General features: G+C 44.0%; 1 protein-coding gene across 6 annotated transcripts in view; it reads left to right on the top strand.

The window, feature by feature from the left end:
- Tsc22d3 (TSC22 domain family member 3) overlaps positions 1-16,240 on the top strand; it is a 69,544-nt gene extending 53,304 nt beyond the window's left edge. For 4 of the 6 annotated variants that reach the window (XM_050124000.1, XM_050123997.1, XM_050124001.1 and 1 more), the window contains exons 3-4: positions 13,563-13,614; positions 14,635-16,240. In XM_050124000.1, the coding sequence (XP_049979957.1) occupies positions 13,563-13,614; positions 14,635-14,865 (283 nt within the window). In that variant the 3' untranslated portion in view covers positions 14,866-16,240. Of the gene's footprint in view, positions 1-12,497; positions 12,876-13,044; positions 13,225-13,562; positions 13,615-14,634 lie in introns of those variants that run through there. The other 2 variants (XM_050123998.1, XM_050124004.1) reach the window with 2 other exon arrangements.
- The last annotated feature ends 4,297 nt before the right edge of the window (positions 16,241-20,537 follow it).

Genomic DNA, 20,537 nt, shown 5'->3' with positions numbered 1-20,537 from the left:
GGCCCTTACTGTCTGTGCTGCTGAGGTTATACGTAGGAAGTGATCTCCTGTGCCCACTTGTTGTAGAGTACTTCCCACTTTCTCTTCTATCAGGTTCAGTGTGTTCGGACTGATATTGAGGTCTTTAATCCACTTGGACTTGAGTTTTGTGCATGGTGACAGACATGGATCTATTTTCATTCTTCTACAGATTGACATCCAGTTTTGCCAGCACAATTTGTTGAAGATGCTCTCTTTTTTTCCATTGTATATGTTTAGCATTTTTGTTCTGCTAAAAATAAAGTGAAATTATTCATTTCCAGACCTTAAGGTATCCATAATATATACACCTTGTGAGGCATTATATGAGAGGAAGAACATAGTTCCATTTTTATGGATGAGGATCTAACAACATAGGGTGTTTAGAAGTCATCTATGGTATCTTCCAGCTGACCAGTAGGCAACATGGGAAAAATATTCTGGTCTCCTGACATAATTTTCTTCTTGCTTGACAAGGTTTATTTAGGATGGATGTTAGAGTATCTCTCAAGAAAAGTACATTAGGAAATACCTCTTCACTCTTCTGTCATTACCATCTGCCTGAGGGACCTGTATCTGCATGTGGGCCAAATCCTTATTATAGCTGCCTAGAGAGGACTCACTGGTAACATAACAGAAGTCAAAGGAGTATCTTTAAAAATCCCTTCTTGGGGGCTGGAGAGATGGCTCAGCGGTTAAGAGCAGTGACTACTCTTCCAGAGGACCCGGGTTCGATTCCCAGCACCCACATGGCAGCTCACAACTATCTGAAAATGCAGTTCCACGAGATCTGACACCTTCACACCAATGAACATAAAGCTAAATAAATCATTAAAAATATAATAAATAAAAATTTAAAAAAATAAAAATAAAAAATAAAAATCCCTTCTTAGCCATAGACGTAATAACTGCCTATACTTGGCTATTCCTCAGGGTTTTTTCCATATTTACTTTAGTTCTCTTGTAACTCTGTCAACAAATCCCACAGTATTATTAGTTTCAACAAATATCAGGATTACAGAACTATTGACCAGGATTCATTAGGTTGCTGTTAGAGCTCTATCCCAGGATAGTGGAGCTAGTGTTCATCTTATTTTCAAGGTGTATGAGCTTTGGCAGGAAGCTTTTCCTGTTCAGGACCACAAACTCTCTTGTCTCTAGGTCTTAAAGGCTTCTTATGCTCATAAAACCTTCACCTATCATGATCCAGGTACTTCTGTCTTTGATTATTGACACAAAGGTAGCTATAAGTTGTTGGTTTTTTTTTAAAATCTATACTGGCACTTTGAACTTTTCATTTCTGTGCTTTATCTTTACAGTATTCTTGTGGCCTTTAAAAGAAGTCTGTACTTGTTAAGGTGACTTCACTATTTCACATGCCTGCTTTCAGGAAGGACTGAGAGCTGTGTACCTAAGTGAAGGACTGATAGCTGTGTACCTCAGAGAACAGCTACAAGTTCATTGTCTTTGGTTTAATTGATTCTGTACCTATGGTTAGTCAGAGCAGCATGGTGGCAGGAGCATGTGGCAAAGGCTACTCACCTAATGGTGGACAGAGAACAGTGAAAGAAAGGGATGGGGAATGGGTATAATCTTCCAAGAATAGTCTAACATTAAACTTCTTCTTTCCAGGTAGACCCCAACTCCTGAAATAGTGCCACCAGTTTGGGACCAAACATTCAACACATGACTCTGTTGGGGGTAATTTCATATTCAAACCATAATAACTGGTGTTTTAGGCTGGCACTAAAATTTTCCAGGTTTTTGACCCAAAGTATCTCTCTTTTAAAGTCTCACCTATAACACTGTATCAAGGAACAACAGAAACGAAAAAGATTAAAAAGATCATTCTGTTCCTGACGGAAATCAGGAAGTCCAGGTCTTGGGGAAAAGCATAGCCTTTGCTTATTTCTAAGCCCCAGAATATAGCAGTATAAAATAAAGATGAAAATGAAATACAATGCCCAACTACAGGTCACAGATCAGATGCTTATCACAGAGAGCAGTGAATGCCCCTCCTGTTATCCCTTGAGAGAGGGGAATTGGTAAGCAGTAGAGGCAGCCTCCTGACCAAGGACATAATCATAGCATAGGGTGATAGAGATGGTAGAAGTAGTTAAGTTTCAGCCTTGGATCAGGGTAGGCATGTGTGCAGCAAATAGTCCCCAATTAGGCATTTGTAGTCAGCCCTAGCAAGTTACTGATGGGGAATGAGTTACATCCCTCTGGCAAACCTAGGAAACAACCCAACCCACATTTGACTAGTTAGTTGACAAGTGTGGACCTTCAGTAAAGCTAACTTCTGTAAATGGAGGTAAAGTCTGTTCATTGACTACGATGTTCAGAAAAGTCAGACCCTTCCTATTCTCTGGCCTGAGTTCTCTCTTCCCTGCTGTGATATCCCATTTCCAAACCTCCCGAGTTTAACAGACAGAATTCTCAAAACAGCTGTGAGGTGCCTTAGAAATAATCTATTTCTCATAACAGGGGCAAAGTTTTCCAATGTTTATATATAAATCAAAGTATTTCAGAAAGGCTGGCCAAGGAGGCACACGCCTGTAATCCCAACACTGAGGAGGCTGAAGCAGGACTATTTCTGCAAGTTCAAGGTTAACATGGACTACAAAGCAGGATCCAGGCCAGTCAAGACTGTATAGCAAGAAGCTGTCTCAACACCTCTCCTCCCCTACCAAAAAAAGACATAAAACAAAAACAGAGTAGGTTTGACATTATCCCCCTAATAATAGCTCTCTTGTTGTCTTATCAAGTTTCTAAGAGTGAGAAACATGGAAAATTAAGTAATTGGCCTAGAATATGTTGAACTACATCATACAAAGTACAACTCAGAATCTATCTATGGTACCACAGGAGCTATTTAGATAGGCCTTTTCTTGGCTCACACCTTTAAGCCATGATTTAAGCTCTGACTTGATTTAAAGTGCCCTGTCTTTCTATATTGCCATATACTATGGCCCTATTACCTTACTGAGAGTGATAGGGAAGCTGGCAACCAAGGAGAAAGGGAGATGAGACCTCTCTTTGCCTGCCTATCTCTAGGAATCAGACTTTGTGAAAGGCTAGAGAAGGGGGTGTTTGCATAATGTGTGTGTGTGTGTGTGTGTGTGTGTGTGTGTGTGTGTGTGTGTGCGTGCATGCTTTGTGCATCTCTTTCTTTCTGATAAGATATGTGAATTCTTTGTCAGCAGCCCTTAAAAGCAGTTCCTTGGACTAGTGTAGAAGAGATGCATCCAAATGACCTAAAAACTAACCTTCCCTTCTCCTGACAAGTCTCACTAGCTAGAGCTAAAGCCTGAGAAGCTCACTGGAATGTCCCATCACTATCCCTCCATGACCACTATCAAGATTTATTTTCTGTGAGTCTAAATTGTGTTCTAACTTAGATTGGCCGCTGACTACAGAAAGTGCTTCGATAATTTACTTCATACTGAAGCACTTTAACTATTAATGGCTGCCACTTGCACCTCTTTAGGGTTGCTTTCCATTGACAATAAAACTTTTCTAGTTCCTCAAAGTATAACTCCAGAAGATGTCACTGGAACCCAGAATCATGATGGTGATGGTGGTCTTTATAGGCACCACAGCTGAAGGTCTGGAAAACAATTAGGATAAAGTTCTTCTCCTCTGTCCTTCAAATCACATTCAGAGGTAGCCAGTCACAAAAGGCTATGCCAGGATTGGCCCTAATTAGAACTGTCCTCTGGAAGAACCTGTAGGAGTCATTTCTTAGGCATCTCATATGATTGATTGTGTACAAATGTCACCTGTATTTATTTCTCCTTTATTTAAAAGACTCCATTATAATGAATGTATGATTGACAACTTTGAAAATATAGTCCTGGCAGTGCCAAGGATTTTCTCTTCCCAGCGTGCAGTTAAATGTTTAAAGCTGGTTTCTCTAGTGACCATTTGAATGTCACTCCAAGTTTCTTCTAAGATCCTGTCACCTGTGACTTCTATACAACACATAGCCAGCTCAGAATGACAGAATAGAGGCCCTGACTTTTGACACTGACATAAACTCTAGAGTTTACATTGTCTTGTCATATCTTATTATCTTACTATCCCTTTAAGGACATAAGGAAGCTGGAAAAAGCAAAGGAAGAGCAGAGGGATGGAGGGAGAAGGAATGAACTTCTTTCCCTGACTATCTCCAGGAATTGGACTGTATTAAAGGTTGAGGAAGGTGTTTGCATTGGGAGGGACTGTGTGTGTGTGTGTGTGTGTGTGTGTGTGTGTGTTTTCTCTTTCTTCCTGAGAAGGTGTGTGTATCCCTTGTCAGCATTTCTTAAACCTGTTGAAAGGCCTTCCTTAACCACTCCCATCACTCCTTTAAGTGTTCTCTGGCACTATTCCCATGGTTGGGGGGCCCTGCCCAAGGAATAATTCCACCTATTTTTCTGCTTTCTGTTTTGAGAGAAATATTTCTCAGCCAATTTCTGTATTCCCACTGTGGCCTCCCACTCTATCTAAACTGCCTTCTCACCATCCAGGAAACCCCAGGGTAGGGTGTGGACAGACCAGACCCTTTGAAATCTGTAGCACCTCTCTCTACAAGTTATAGAGCCCACAAAAGAGACCCAAGGATCTACCTCAAGTGACTATTTGGTGAATAGCTCTGCTGTAATGTAAAGGGGCTTTACTAAGCACAATGTAAGACCCATTGTAGATTCAGGAAACAAAATCCCTGAAGAAGCTGGCATTATTAGCCATTCTTTTTTTTTTTTTTTTTTTTTTTTTGGTTTTTCGAGACAGGGTTTCTCTGTGGTTTTGGAGCCTTTCCTGGAACTAGCTCTTGTAGACCAGGCTGGTCTCAAACTCACAGAGATCCACCTGCCTCTGCCTCCCAAGTACTGGGATTAAATATTAGCCATTCTTATATTCCTTAGAGAACATATATCACTTCAAAGGTCACCTATTTTATTGTGGGTCACCCAGTGAAGCCAGGTGTTCCACCTTAGAGCCTATCCCTTCTTCACAAACCCCTTGACTGCTAGCTCTGCCTCCCTGACATGGTCCTCTGCCTTATTAGCAAGCCCCTTGTCTGTTGTCTCTGCCACCCTAACAGAGTTCTCTTGGTTTTTGTCTCCTAAGCATTTCTAGTAGCCTTAAGTCCTTGATGTACCAATCAAAGTAACCTTGGCAACTGCCAGAAAAAAAAGATTTGGAATTTTGGCTCTCAAGATGGCTTCACAGACCAAAGTGGGTAAGAAGACCCTGCCAGTGTGTCCTTGGTCATATTATACTCTTATTTTCCCAGCCTCTGTAAGGCTATAGTGCACCAAGATTTTCAGAGAGAAGTTATTTGCCTTCATTAATATGTCTCTTGGCTTGGGGATGGGTGTGCAAACAACCCCAATATCTGCTTCATAAAGGATATGGAATGAGATTAAGATTGAGTTGGCCAAGGGAGAAAGGTCAAGAACATGACAGGGAGAAGTGAACCCCCCATGGTGGCCTTGCATTACAAACCCTTCTTGGCACTGTCAGTCACAGTGTTAGAGAAAACAGATCCTACAAAAACACCATATTCAGTGGCGTCTATATTATCAGCTTCAGGTAGGCAGTAGCCAAAGAGAGGAGAGGATGGGAGTAAGAAAACTTTACTCTTCACTTTGAAATTATGCCCAGAGGTAGAAATGGTATGGTCCCCATGAACTCCAAGCTACACTCCTGTGCCAAACCCTAGTTTTTTGTTTTGTTTTGTTTTCTTTACATAAACTTTTCACCAAGGTCTAACAGTAGGGAGAAATTCTAAACTTGCCAAAACTTAAGATATTCTAGAAGGAATCATATTTGATATCTTATATTACCAGTTTGCTTTTTAATTATGTTAATTTTACAAACCTCTTTTTCATGAAATTTATAGTTATTGGTAAGGGTGAAAATGTGAAGAAGGCTTGGAAAAATTATGGAGATTGATTGTGACAGCCACAAGGTATAAAGGGAAAGGAGACAGGCATAAATACTGACACAAGGTTCATGAAAATCGAGATCCACTGAGGTTAAACTACATTCCTGAAAAGTCATCAATAGTTCCAGTCCTGTTGAGTCTCCAATATAAGACCTCCCCACAGCTAGCCACCAAAGTCGGGGTAATGAAGGTGGTTTGAGGAGAGCAATGTTTACTCATGTTAATGAGGGCGGGGGTGAGGGGGTGAGGGCAGAATGCCTATTGAAATTCTGCCTCCTATCCCTAGTGTCACTCAGATATTGTTTGTGAAGCTCACACGGGACCCTGTCCAGGAGGGAGCTGAAAGGCACAATTCATTGTTCTTGCCATCATCCAGTGCCAGGGTGTGCCCCAAATCATTTGCTAGAGCTGCTTCTCCAAGAGAGTACCCATCTTTCTATCAGGATTCTACTTGTCCCCCACACCCGCAATACCATTGCCTTCTACATTTGCATCTACATCCTCCCCACTTTCCCGCCCAACAAAATTAAGGCTCTGGGTCCTGGCTATGCAAGGCAATTCACATGATCTACAGAGAACAAGACACTTTCACTGTCACCGTCTTTTCTTCTTGCTTCTCTCCTTCTGAACATTGGGGATTTTCCATGAAGTCAAAATAACTATGTAAGTGGCAGTGGCCTTCCTGTCTATAGTCTCCCACATTGGAGTGGAACCAGAGGGTAAGAGAGAAGATAAGAAAGAAACAAGGACAGATTATACCATGGCATTTCAGCCTCCGTATTCCCCCAGCCTCTTCAGAAAATGGGACAAGTAAGTAACCAGAACTAGACAGAGCCTAGATAGAAGGGGGCTATATCTGGAGGAGTAACTGGGGAGGGAGTTTTTGACCTATCCCATTAGCACTGTACTAATGCTCAGGCATTCAATATCCTTTTTGTATTTCCCTTTCTAGCTCCTAACCCAATATTTGTTTTGTGGCTGGTCCCACACCTCTCGCATCATGTCCTTTCCGCTTCTCCTGACATAGAACCCTGTGTTTTGCTGGCAATATTGCTGAATCCTTGGGTGGAACATTCCCTGTAGAAAATACGGAAGACTTGCCTATAAATAGTTTCCTTCTGGCTGTGTGGTACACAATGCTTCAAGTGTGACAAAAAGGGAAGTAAGATGTTCCCCCTTGCTGCCTCCTCCAAGCTACCACACCCACCAAAGCCTGATCTCCACCCTTTCGCACCATGCTGAGATCCCAAGCGAGGTTTATGCTGCTAGGATTTTTCCCAGTTACCTATCTACTGTCCTGTGGGAACCCCAAGTAGTAGGAGCTCTTGTCCGGATGACTATGGCTTTTAAAGTAGAACAGACCAATGGGAATGTGAACATATTCTTCCAGCTCAAACAATAAACTACCTCCCATGGCCTCCTGAAATGAGGAAAATTGATCCATCCTCATTACCTTTAGGAGGTCACCCCTGAGGGAGGTAGGGCCAGCTATGTCTGCTTCCTTGCAAAAAGTACTGTGGCGTTAGGGCTAAAAGTGAAGCCAGTGAAGGGCCTAGCTCATCAGCAGGTACTGCTGGTGTGCTGGCTTCAGATGTAGGCTATATTTATAAGTTGTGGGGTAGAAGAAGAGGCTTAGAAATATTTCTGAATGTTGATGTTGTTGGGCTGTTGAAGCCTTGAGTTGCTTGTTCCTATGTGGAGTCCACTTGTGCAGGAAAGAAGGATAAGATCAGTACTTTACTCAGAAGTATTAGACTAGATAATGGATATAATGTACTGTGCAATCTTTTACCCACTCCAAGGGTTGGTGCAACTGTTTTAAACAGAAGAGTTTTCTGGTATGCTGAGGGTTAACCATAAAACTAACCATTTAGGTTCAACCCTCTTCCCCAATCTCCCTTGTCCTTATTAGAAAATCTTTGTATAGAGACATTTACAGAAGTTCTTTTTTTTTCTTTATATAACCCTGGGATCCAGTAATTCTCTGGAAACTGAGATAAAGCTTACTTTTCACATACAGAACTATGGACGGACAGCAGAAGAGATTGGTCTAAGTGTGGGCTGAATCCACAGGATAGTGGGTCAGTCAGAAAAACAAAATCACTAAGTTTGTGGTATAAATTTGCCCCTCCCCTCCCCTCCCCTCCCCTCCCCTCTCCTCTCCTCTCCTCTCCTCTCCTCTCCTCTCCTCTCCTCTCCTCTCCTCTCCTCTCCTTTCCTTTCCTTTCCTTTCCTAAGGGTTCACTCACTCCATAGCCCTGACCAACCTGGAACTCACTACATACACCAGACTGGCCTTGAACTCACAGAAATCTGCCTGCCTCTGTCTCTGCCTCTTGGTATTAAAAGCATGCCACAATGCCCAACTAAGCTTGTTTACTTACTGACCTCATTCTAAAGACAGTACAGCAAGAATAAGAAAAAATGGAGAGATTTAACTAAGGATATCGGTAAGTGGGGGGGGCAAAAATTTGAGGTTTGAATAGATTGTGATTGTTATTCTAAAAACACACACTTTATTTGGAACAGTGTGTGCTCTGGAACTATATATTCATTCCTTTATGGAATCACCAGTAGCTCCTATTTCTTAGACTGACATGCTTTGAAGACTTCTCAATTGTGTTTTGAACTGATCTAAATGAACATGGCCCTTTTCTTTTTTTTTTCAGTTTAATCAGTTTTATTTTATTTTTTTTATTTACAATACTTTTGGCCAATAACTTAAATGTATTTTTGCCTAACTCTTATATCCTAAACTAACCCATCTCCATTAATCTGTGTATTGCCATGTGGCTGTGGCTTACTGGGTAAAGTTCCATCCGGTGGGCATCTGTCTCTGGAGGGGCTACATGGCTTCTCCCTGACTCTGCCTACTCTCTCTTTAGATCTCTTTCAACCTGGCTTTACTCTGTTAAGCCATTGGCTGAAAGCAGTTTCTTTATTCATTAACCAGTAAAAGCAACATGGCCCTTTTCTAAAGCTCTTAGGGACAGTCTGATTATTTTTCCCATCTCCAAGTGTCAGAAAAGCTGACTATGCTTAAAACTCAAAGTTGGCCTTAAAGCCTCTTGTATGTCACCAAAGTTGCTAGCATCCTACAGGCATTTTCTCTTCACCCATTCTTTCCTCCTTACCCTTCTCTGACTCCTCCAATTCATCCCTCCAACTTCAGTAATCTCTGCTCTTTCACTAAACCTATTTCCTGACCAAAAATTATTTATTAGCTGGTATAGTCAAACAAACAAACTTAGTTTCTTGGTCAGTAGATTTGTGCTGGACACCTAGCTCTGCAATGTATTCACCATGTTGGGCAAGGTACCAGACCCTCAGTTTTTTTTATTTGTAAATGGTAGTGATATTGCCTAAAATGCAGGGTTTATGGTATAGGAAGCACAGTGTCAGCTCATAGCTAGTGCTATGGTAGCTATTATAGTCAGTGAATCTCAAACTCAGGTTGTTTTTTATTTGAAGCATAATTAGTGAGCAATTCAATTCAACCTTGTGAGCAACCCCTGTTTCCTCTTTTCTTTCCTCAAAGTACCTGAAATTCTCTGTCACTGTTTCCAAATGAAGAAATCTTCATCAAAATGGTTGTTTTACTTCTCTTGTACATCATTTTTCTGGTGGTATTTTGCCCCTGCCAACCTGTCTTATCCCTACCTCCCACTGTCTTCTTGGGGTGGGTGAGTAGCAGTAGTTTAGGAAAAATGTACAAAGCAATAAAAAAAATCAACTCAGAAGTTTTTTTCAGACCAAGAAAGCTCTAGGTGGCAGAGGGAAGATTAATAAATCAGGAAACTCCAAGAGCAGCTAAGCTGCTAATTTAAAAGGTTTTTTTCTCCTCGGATAATGTTCTTAATGACCTATAAATACTACCTATACTTTGTTCTGTCTGCTGCACACCACTTAGTGCAAACACCACATTCAGGGAGTCCGAAGTTAACAATGTCTTGAGGTTGGCATTTTCTCCCACCTAAATGGTATGGAATGGGCTATGCAAAAGATTTGCTTGGAGAGTTTATTGGTCAGCTCTTTGCTTTTTGTTGTTGTTTTTGTTTTGTTTTGTTTTTCAAGACAGAGTCTCTCTGTAGCTTTTGAGCCTGTCCTGGAACTAGCTCTTGTAGACCAGACCAGGCTGGCCTCAAAATCAGAGATCCACCCGCCTCTGCCTCCCGAGTGCTGGGATTAAAGGCGGGCACCACCACTGCCGGGCGCTTGGTCAGCTCTTTGCAACTGCAGTGGACATTGAATGTTTTACCATTGAAATCTACCAGTTGAGCCCCATTTCATAGTTGAAAACAGTGACTGTTCAGTGACATAAATGCACTGAAAGACAGGAGGAAATCAAGGTCTTCAGATTGGGCTTGGCTGGGGCCTTAGCCAGGGTGTCAGTACCAGGTACCTGTCTAAGAAATATCCTGAAGCAAATAATTACCTCCTTTGCTGATAAGAGGTCCCAGTACTTTTCCAATAGAAAGATTGCCCTGGGTTGTTTCATTGGACCATAGCTTGTGGAGCACTGATTTATGTGTACTTGCCTTAACATCATGCAAACTATTGTATATGTTGGTGGAACCTAATGTTCCTCTAGTCCTAGGTTGGTGTAAACAGTATTGGTGATTGCATCACTTATTCCTTTCTCTGCCCACGTTGTTTCTTATCCTTGCAGTTCTAATTTTATCCACCAGGTGGCCTCTCTTTGGCAGGAGTAGGAAGAACCTCAAAGCTTTAGATGCCACCTCCTTTTTCAGTCTTTTTCTTTCCTTCCTTCCTTCCTTCCTTCCTCCCTCCCTCCCTCACTCCCTTCCTTCCTTCCTTTCTTTTTAATGCCCAAAAGAATGAAAATACATTTTGATGCAAACGTGTGTAATTTTATTAGACAACAGAAACCTCTTTCCTTATGGTATCATTAAGTACTCTTCAATGGTGTATATATATAGTTGGATCCATTACTACAAGACACTTAGGTCCACAATGTACCAGCTTAGTTTCCTGTATTCTGAAGTAAACAGAAGTGGGCAAATAAAAGTGAATTTATTTATTTATAGTTTGGCCAAATTTCCCCCAGGGGTGGAGTTTCTCTTTGGATTCCCTGTATCGTTCATTATTTCATATTTTATAGGAATGATAAAACAAAAGTTAAAAAAACAGGAAATATGCACAAGTAGATGGAACTGTTATCAGGATTTTGAGATTTCTGGAGGAGGCAAGTTCCTCTTGGTGCCAGTGCTTCAGGGTTCTCAGCTTGGGAGCACCTGGAGAAATTCTAAATCTTCCTTTCCTCAGGGCTCTGTTGACACTGGAGCTATTTTTCCTGAGGCAATTTATTGTGTAGCTTTGGTTTGTAGTTTTCTTCTTCAGCTTGCTGTTTATAAGAAAGTTTTTAGAAATATTTTTTGGTTGTGAGCCTAGCCTTTAATGGATGAGCCATCCCTCCATCCCTTAAAAATGTTTTAAAAAATAGTTAGCCAAGTCATGTTGGTGTAGTCTACAATTATAGCATGTAAGAGAATTATGATTGGAGGTCAGTTTGAGCTACATAGATAGACCCTGCCTGTAAGTAAGTAAAAAAATAAAAATAGGGCTGGAGAGATGACTCAGCAGCAAGAGTTGATTGCCAGCACCACATGGTTGTTCACAATCTTCTGTAACTCCAGTCCCAGAGGATCCAATGCCCTCTTCTGGCCTCCTCAGACAGACACCAGGCACTCATGTGGTGCACAGACATACATTCAAGCAAAACACTCATACACATAAAATAAAATAAATAGGGACATGAGCTCTCAGGTAATAGTGGTGAATGCATTTTCTTTGCAGAGTAGGGTGTAGAGACCAAAGAGAAAAGGACTGGCATCTGTGGTCACTCTATTGCCAACTCCACTGCTCTGTCTTCTTTCCACATCCTCTGTCACCCACCTACTGCTCCCTAGTATGTGTCTATCTCATCAGCTCTTGAACCCTCTTTCCCCCATACACATGCACTCACAGATTCGTGCACACCTGTGAGTGTATTACATGCAAACCACCCATTATTCCCATACTTGTACTTCTCAAGAAAGAGATGAGTTGAGCGGGTCCTGGAGTTTGGACCAGGCTGGGTAGGCATCTGTCTGATGCTTTGCTAGACAGCTGCATTGCTGAATGAGTGAACATACAGATGGAAAGTCTGTGTCCAAGGGAAGACGCAGTCAGCTGGAGAAAGTGAGACTCCTAATGGTGGGGGTAGGCATTCAGAGAGTGACAGGAGAGCATTGCAAAGTCAGTTAGAGCACATGGATTGGCACCCGGAAAGCTTTTAAATGCAGTACCGCCCTCTACTGAATGCTTTCTACCTGCTGTTCATTTCTCTAGAAATGAGCTCCAGTTTGGTTTTTACCAGCCTCCAAAGTCCTCTTTGGAGATGCCAATTGGCACAAGAAAGTGCTGAACTGTTTACACTCCCTGACTAAGGTTCACCGAGGGGGATGTGGTTTAAATGGGCCACAAAGCCCAGTACAGGACTCATTTGCATGGCCCTGACGCCATGTGACGCAGCGGGCTCCTCCTATATAAAGAAGCAGGAGCCGAAATTATCTCTGAGTCTGGGTTGGACTGGCAGCTGTGGAGTTGTGACACACTTGGTGACTTCCCTCGAGCCACTTCCCTTCAACTCCAGCTTGAAGTGCCTGACTTTGCTCAGGTTCTGCTGGGCAGCCTTCCTTCTAAGCTCCAGGGCTGAATTGCGGCGCCAGAGCCTATCCCATAGCAGCGCGCCAGCAGCCACCCAAACCAGCCACAGCTCCCCCCCCCCGGCAACTCGAATCATGAACACCGAAATGTATCAGACCCCCATGGAGGTGGCGGTCTATCAGCTGCACAATTTCTCCATCTCCTTCTTCTCTTCTCTGCTTGGAGGGGATGTGGTTTCCGTTAAGCTGGATAACAGGTAACCACTTGCCCTAGCTCGCGCGCTGAATCGAGCCGCGGAGCCCACGGGACTGGGCTCCGAGGTGGATCACAGAGCTAGCTAGCCTTGCTCTGGTCCCTGTTTCCCCGCTGTGTAGCATCCTGGGAAGGGGCGGGGGTAGGGGACGCAGGAGGGGGGGTCACCTCCGCGCTGGGATCCGCCGGCGGAGCGTCCCTGCGGCTGCCGCGCGGCGGTGAGAACTAGCAGCTGCCGCTGCTAAGGCAGAGAGGCGGCGAGCTAGGCAGGGCCGGGGCAGGCTGTGCACCGTCTGGGGAAAGGTCCGAAGCTTCCAAATCGAGAAGGAATTCCTAGCTAGGTCCGGAGATTGGTAGGTTTGCCCGGGACCTTTGGGGCCCCGCCGCGGGGGGCTTTACTTGAGCGCGCGCTCTATTGTTTGCAAATAGCCTGAAAGCAGGCCGCTCAGGCCCGGGCGCCTCAGAACCGCGCAGAGCTCCAATCCTTTGGAACTCAGGGCGGCGCCCAAGCAAGGTTAGCGGGGTTTAGAGAAGTGCAGTTTCCTGCAGGGGCTGGAGAGAGACCTTAAGTGCCTGGAATTAAGGCCAAGGAGGCAGGAGAGAAGAAGACCCTAGGCAGGTGGAGGACTTCAGCCACAACTGCCTTGGACTTAGAGTGAGTAATGGGTGGCTTTGCTTTTTGTCTTGGCAGTGCCTCCGGAGCCAGCGTGGTGGCCCTAGACAACAAGATTGAGCAGGCCATGGTGAGTGCATCACTGTGTCATTACCGTCCCCTGACTTATTTGTAGCTTATGTAACTCTGGACAGTTTGAGGGGGTGGATGCAAAAGCATTTAGCCAGGACCCTAAGGAAAATAACTGCCAGCTTCCTATTCTCATTGGAGACCTTAGGGGACAATCAGCGGGATGCCTTTTAGGACATTCCCAGTCTGCCCTTGATATACTACCTCCTTTTTGACTCCTCCTCTATCTCAGGGCTTTGCAGCAGCCTCTGGCTCCCTCCTGAATGGTGCAAGGTGAGAATTGCAACTCTTGGATTTGTCTGTTTCCTGCAGTTGGCAGGGGCCAGAGCTCATTGGATGCAGTTGCACTGCAGTGCCTCTGCAGATCCTGGGCTGGGGTCAGGAGTTGGGAGGAAACAGAAAACAAAGCACCCCACCCTTTTGCTGGCCTGCTTCTTAATAGGTAGAGGTCACACTCCACCAAACAGCCAAAATGCTGCAGAGATTTGGGACGTCTTCCAGTGATAAGCTCCTCAACTGTGCTGTGGGGCTTAATGGCACAGTTCCCTATCCCTCAGTAAAGTCAAAGGGTACCGAAAGCTCTGCCTCTCCCCAGAGTAAGGTTCATGAGTCCTATTTGAGTTTTCAAGACAAAGGTGACTCGGTGTGCATTTTTAGGAGATAACAATTTCATATTATTGGCAAATGTTTATAAAACAGACCAAGAATATGGGGTGCACTGTAGGCTTCCCCCAGATTTGTGCCATCAGCAGGATAAACTGAGAGGTCTTAACCTAGTCAGACTTAAAAATCATTAGTAATTTGGAGAGTCTGGAACAAAGTTGGGCTCCCAAATCCTGCAACTGTCCTAAGCAAGAGTCTTAAGTGTGTAAGAATAGGGCAAAGAAGTGAGCTCTAGGAACGATGTGCTGGGTGAGAGTTGCATGATGGTGGCATAAAGACCAGTGCAGCGGATTGATAGCAGGGTGACAGTGCTGCGGAGGGGCCATGGTGGCTAACAAATAGCTTTGTTCCATGACAGGATCTAGTGAAGAATCATCTGATGTATGCTGTGAGAGAGGAGGTGGAGCTCCTAAAGGAGCAGATCCGTGAGCTGGTGGAGAAGAACTCCCAGCTGGAGCGTGAGAACACCCTCCTGAAGACCCTGGCAAGCCCAGAGCAGCTGGAAAAGTTCCAGTCCAGGCTGAGCCCTGAAGAGCCAGCACCCGAAGCCCCAGAAACCCCAGAAGCCCCTGGTGGTTCTGCGGTGTAAGTGGCTCTGTCCTCAGGGTGGGCAGAGCCACAACTTGTTCTACCTAGTTCTTTCCAGTTTGTTTTTTGGCTCCCCAAGCGTCATCTCATGTGGAGAACTTTACACCTAACATAGCTGGTGCCAAGAGATGTCCCAAGGACATGGCCATCTGGGTCCACTCCAGTGACAGACCCCTGACAAAGATCAGGTCCCTGGAGACTGAGTTGCGTGGGGCCTAGTAACCCCAAGCCAGTGAGCCTCTCATGCTACCGGGCCCAGGGGCTTCCAGGGCCTGGGCAACTTAGTTACAGCTGGCAAAGGAGAAAGTAGTTTGAGATGTAATGCCAGTGTGCTCCAGAAAGTATAAGGGGTCTGTTTTTCATTTCCACGGACATCTTCCACAGCTTCATCTGACAATGACTGTTCCTATGAAGAAGCCACTTGTGTTTTAAGCAGAGGCAACCTCTCTCTTCTCCTCTGTCTTGCCCAGGCAGGGGCAGAGATGGGAGAGATTGAGCCAAGTCAGCCTTCTGTTGGTTAATATGGTATATTGCATGGCTTTGTGCACAGCCCAGTGTGGGATTACAGCTTTGGGATGACCGCTTACAAAGTTCTGTTTGGTTAGTGTTGGCATAGTTTTTCTATATAGCCATAAATGCATATATATATATATATATATATATATACCCATAGGGCTAGATCTATATCTTAGTGTAGTGATGTATACATATACACATACACCTACATGTTGAAGGGCCTAATCAGCTTTGGGAGTACTGACTGGTCCCTTATCTCTTAAAGCTAATTTTTTGACTGTGCTAATTTACCAAATCGATCCACTTTGTCCTTTAGATTAATTAAGACTCAAGATACAAGGGAGGGAGAGGGGGACCAGCCTCACAATGCGGCCACAGATGCCTTGCTGCTGCATCCCTCCCCCATCTGTCCACTGAAGACACTGAAGTCCTCATTTGAATGCCAAACCCACCATTCATTGGTGCTGACTACATAGAATGGGGTTGAGAGAAGATCAGTTTGGACTTCACTTTTTTGTTTGAGTCTTTTTTTTTAATTGTTTTTGTTTGTGTTGTTGGTTTTGTGTTGTTGTTGTTGTTGTTTTGGGGGGTTGGGTTTTTTTTGTTTGTTTGTTTTCTTCTTGTAAGAAACTTTGGGATGAATTAAAGGATGGAGTCCTGTGTTGGATAAGAGAAGTAAATGGTTTCGATCCCTTGGGGGCCTGGGAGATGTACCCAGGAAGTTTGTGTAAGGAGGTTCTGTGACAGTGGACATTTTCCACTTTCTGACACCTTATCCTGCTGTATGTCTTCAGGATTTGGATTTTTCAGATGTAGCTTGAAATTTCAATAAACTTTGCTCTTTTTTTTCTAAAAATAAACTTGGTGTCTGACTGTATACATAGACTGGGTGGGCATTTGATAGAGGCAAAATGTTTTGCTAGTCTGTCCAATATTTGCTGAACACCCGGGAAGGGCTGCTGCCTCCCTGATGGTGTGTCATTTACATAGTCTCTACATGCTTTTGCTCTTATACCTCTCTGTCCACATAGGGAAGCTGAGACTCAGCAAGTTTAAGTAACTTATCCAAAATCACACAGCCCTTATGAAAATTTGGACACATCTTAGCCTTCCTACTTGATCTAAATGACTATTAACACCCAACTTTTAGTTTGAGGGGAAATTTGGAAAAATACCCCCTAAGAATCCCCCTCAAAGAAACAAGAAAGGTATGCTTCTGAACGATCAAGAGAGGAGCCTAGTTAACATAGGTGAGCCTGCCTCTTCCTGCTTCTAATAATCCACTCAGACTCCTTGACCTTGACAAAGTAGAAGCGTTGTGGTGAAAAAAAGGAGACTTGTGAGGGGGCAAAACTACATTCTTTTAGTCTGCTTTCCCCACCCTACCCAAAGAAAGATGTGTTCAATTCTGAGAGTTCTCTCGCAGCATCAACCAGTGGGGTGGGCCAAGTCTATTTCAGCTTCCCTCTGCATCTCTTAGGGGCTACTTACTACTGCCCTTCTGTCCACATTTCTCTGCAGTTTGTCTGACTAATGAATGGCATTTAGTTTCTCTTCTTCTGCACCCTCAAATGGACTCTATTCTAGATCAATTCTGAGCCTATTGGGTTCTTAAGAGTCACCCTTATGTCAGTTATTTAATCTGTGCTTCCTGTAGAACACACAGCTATTTTTTGGACACATGCATTTAAACAGAATTTCACTTTTCTTAAGTCATAATAAGCCTCAAGGTGACCAAAATGACTTGGCCCAATTGCTAGCCAAATTGACTCAAAATGGCATGCTTCCTTCTCAGATTCATACATATTAGCCTGTTCTTTTCCAATTGTCAAAACTTTCCTAACACCACACATCTCTGCTTGCTGGCTTCTTGAGCCCCAATTTCCATATCTAATCTCAATCTTGCTACTCAGGATGCCAAATTCATTGTGTGCACCTGTCAGTTTGGCCATGCTGTGCAGAATGCACAGCTAATGGCATAGATACAAACTGAGGGCCACAGCCACATCCACTCTCAAGCAGCCATCCCTCCTCTGACCTAGCTTTCTTAATCCTCATTCCCAAATCCTATCACCCTTTCCCTGTAAAACAAACTGAAGGGCTTTGGGGACTATTCAGTTCACCTACAGACTCTACACCCCAGTTTTCTAGCTGAAAAGTAACAGATGATGAAAGGAAAGTTTGACCCATGGTGTTAATAAAGATTGGGGGTGGGGCAGGTGGATGAAGTGACTGTTATAATCTCAGTACCTGAGATTTGGAGGCAGGCAGATAACAAGTTCAAGGACATTTTGGGCTGCAGGAGACTTTGTCTCAAAGGGGGGAGGGGGACACTAGGAGAGGAAGCGGTCTGAGGGGAAGGGGAATGAAGAGGGGCAGAAAGTAGTCCATCAAACCCTCTGGTCAACAAGCACTTTCTGTACAAGAAAGGGGAAAAAAATCTTGTCCCACAATCACTTAGTGGTAAAGAGAACAACTTTGTTCCCTAGGCAACCCCGCCTAAACAGAGACAAACAACTGCAACCTCTGAGGCCACAGCAGTTAGCAGACCAGATAAGAGGAACTTTAGGTGTTTGTTCTTCACACACTGCAGCAACTCTGTTATTGTTGCTCCACAGAAAACCACCTAGGCTGGAGAAAGGCAGGGAAAAAAAAACAGTGCTCGTGGCCTTTCACAGCTTTTGAAGTTCTAGGTTCAACTGGTTGCATCAGACCCAGAACAAGAAAAAAGAAAAAGAAAAAGAAAAAGAAAAGCAAGGAGAGCTGAAGCAGTAAACCTTGGGTTCTGGGCATGCCCACTTGTGGGTGACCTCTGATCTACTGTTGCATCGATCCTCCTGACATCATCACAAGAGCACTGCTCTGCCACGATCCTGACAGCAAAACTGTTTCCTGCCCTTCTAATGAGGCAGTTATGGTTTACTTCCATTAAACAGACCAGAAAACTGACAGGCAGAGGTCTCTCTGTGGCTCCCAGAGTTCCCATGGGCCTCAGGAGACAGCAGCTTCCCCTAGACATGTCAAAAAATACTCTCAGACCACCCTCAAATCCATAGTGGTTGAACCGTGCATCTTTACTGAGAGAAAGAGGGGAAGGAGATGATGAGAGAGAAAGCAAAGAAAAAAATTATTGAGTTCAATGTGACTTTTTTATTTTTTTGGTTTTTTTTTTGTTTTTGTTTTTTTCCGAGACGTTTTTCTCTGTGTATCTTTGGCTGTCCTGGAACTTGCTCTGTAGACCAGGCTGGTCTTGAACTCACAGAGATCCGTCTGTCTCTGCCTCCCCAGTGCTGGGATTAAAGGTGTGCCACCATGTCCAGCATCTCAATGTGGCTTTTAAAAGAACTGCTTGTATTTATCCATGAAAGCAGAGACATTAATTTGACCACTAGAACAGTAGTAATGCATTGCTATCTAGCTAAGTTTAACTACCCACGAACACCCATACCCACAGTGGGACTAGATTAACAGAAAGAGGCTGCCTTGGCTACAAAGAGCAAGGTTCCCAGGTTCAGGACAAGCACAGAGGAAACTACTTGGGAGGGAGGCCTCCTGGAGAGCCAGTGAAGACTGAGTAGGGAAGAGGCAGGGCTGCTTGCTCCTGGTGTATAGAAAGAAAAATAGGAGAAAGCACCAGGAAAGAAAGTGTAGGGCCTGCTGGCTCTGGAAACGTTTTGAAGTTGTACTAACATCATCGTGTTTATTCTGGAAACCCTTGTTTTCAAATCTTACCTTTTCTCCTCCTAGCAGGCCAATTACAGCTTGAGAGACAACCCCGTCCCTGGGAAAGGGCTGCAGAGAAACCCAGCCAGATCCAAACACTGAGCATTTAAATTTCCCCACCCCTGGATCAGTCAAGGCCTTACCAGGGACTCTTATCAGTTCAATATTCCAAGAAGAAATGGTTTCTAGAAAAGAGCAGGCTGGAAGAGGCAAAGATCACAATCATATCATCAGTTACATGACAGTTTATGTCACATACCATTAGAATCCATTTTATTGACTTTTTAAGTCGTCTCCACAAGCCTATGAAATATGTCCTATTAAGATCCCTGTTTAGACAAAGTATAGCCCAGTGGTAGAGAGCGCACCTAGTACAAGTAAGGCCCCGGACTTAATCTCCAGCCAAAAGCCACCAATAATAAACATTCTCATTTTACCAATGAGAAAATGAGAATGCTAAGTAAGGTACAGAGAACTTAGGCCCTTTGGCCAAAGTCATAGAACTAGTGCAAGGCAAACCGTGCATACGGAGGAGGTGAGATGGATGCCTGAACAAATGGGATGAACAACCGCAATAGTTTTCTTGATTTCTCCCGTGTTTCCCAATCCAGCGATGGATACAAGACAAGTGAGCTGGGGACGGGTGGGAGTGAATGGAGAAGGAAAAGGGAGGGTGGGAAGCCGGCTAGTCTGGCCAAGAGCCCATGCCTTTAGATAGCATCTAAGAGCCCTCAGGGAAGCCTCTGAGCAGGGAAAGGATGTGAGGCAAGAATTATTTGTACAGGATGGATTGTGGCCACTGGGGAGACTGGAACAGGCAGGGGCTAATGGGGGTGGGGGGGAGCTGCTGTTCTAATCCAGCTGTGCGGTGATGAGGGCCAGCCCAGGGAAGGGTGAGAACAGAGGTCACCAAAAGGAAAGGACAAAGCCAGTACAAGGCAGTTCTTTTTTCTCAAGTGTGGTCTGCAATCCACTCCATCAATTTGACCCAGAAGTGCAAATTGCAGACTCCAGCTCCACACAGGCTGTAGAGCCTGCATATTTCCCAAGTCCATGTTACTAGGGAGCCTCCACTATGGGAAACCTTGAGGATCTTCTACCAGGTGAAAAGTCACTATGACCTACTAGCAAAATGAGTCAGGTAGAGAGGCAATAACAAAGTAGTCTAGGTCAAAGATGACTTGGATATTGGGATGACTTTATATACAGGGTTTTTCTGTGTAGCCTTGGCTATCATAGAACTTGCTCTGTAGACCCGGCTGGCCTCCAACTCACAACGATCCACCTGCCTCTACCTCTACAGTACAGCGATTAAAGGCTTGTGCCACCACCTCCATGGGACTTCAATCATTTTTTTTTTACTATATAACTCAAGATAACCAAGAAATCAAGATGTATTCCCCAACGGGGACCCAAAAAAGAAAAAAAAAAGAA

Source organism: Alexandromys fortis, unplaced genomic scaffold (genome assembly GCF_014885135.2).
Source record: "Alexandromys fortis isolate MF-2015 unplaced genomic scaffold, M_Fortis_MF-2015_v1.1 scaffold_195, whole genome shotgun sequence".
Taxonomy (NCBI): domain Eukaryota; kingdom Metazoa; phylum Chordata; class Mammalia; order Rodentia; family Cricetidae; genus Alexandromys; species Alexandromys fortis.
This window is presented reverse-complemented; position numbering and strand designations above follow the sequence as displayed.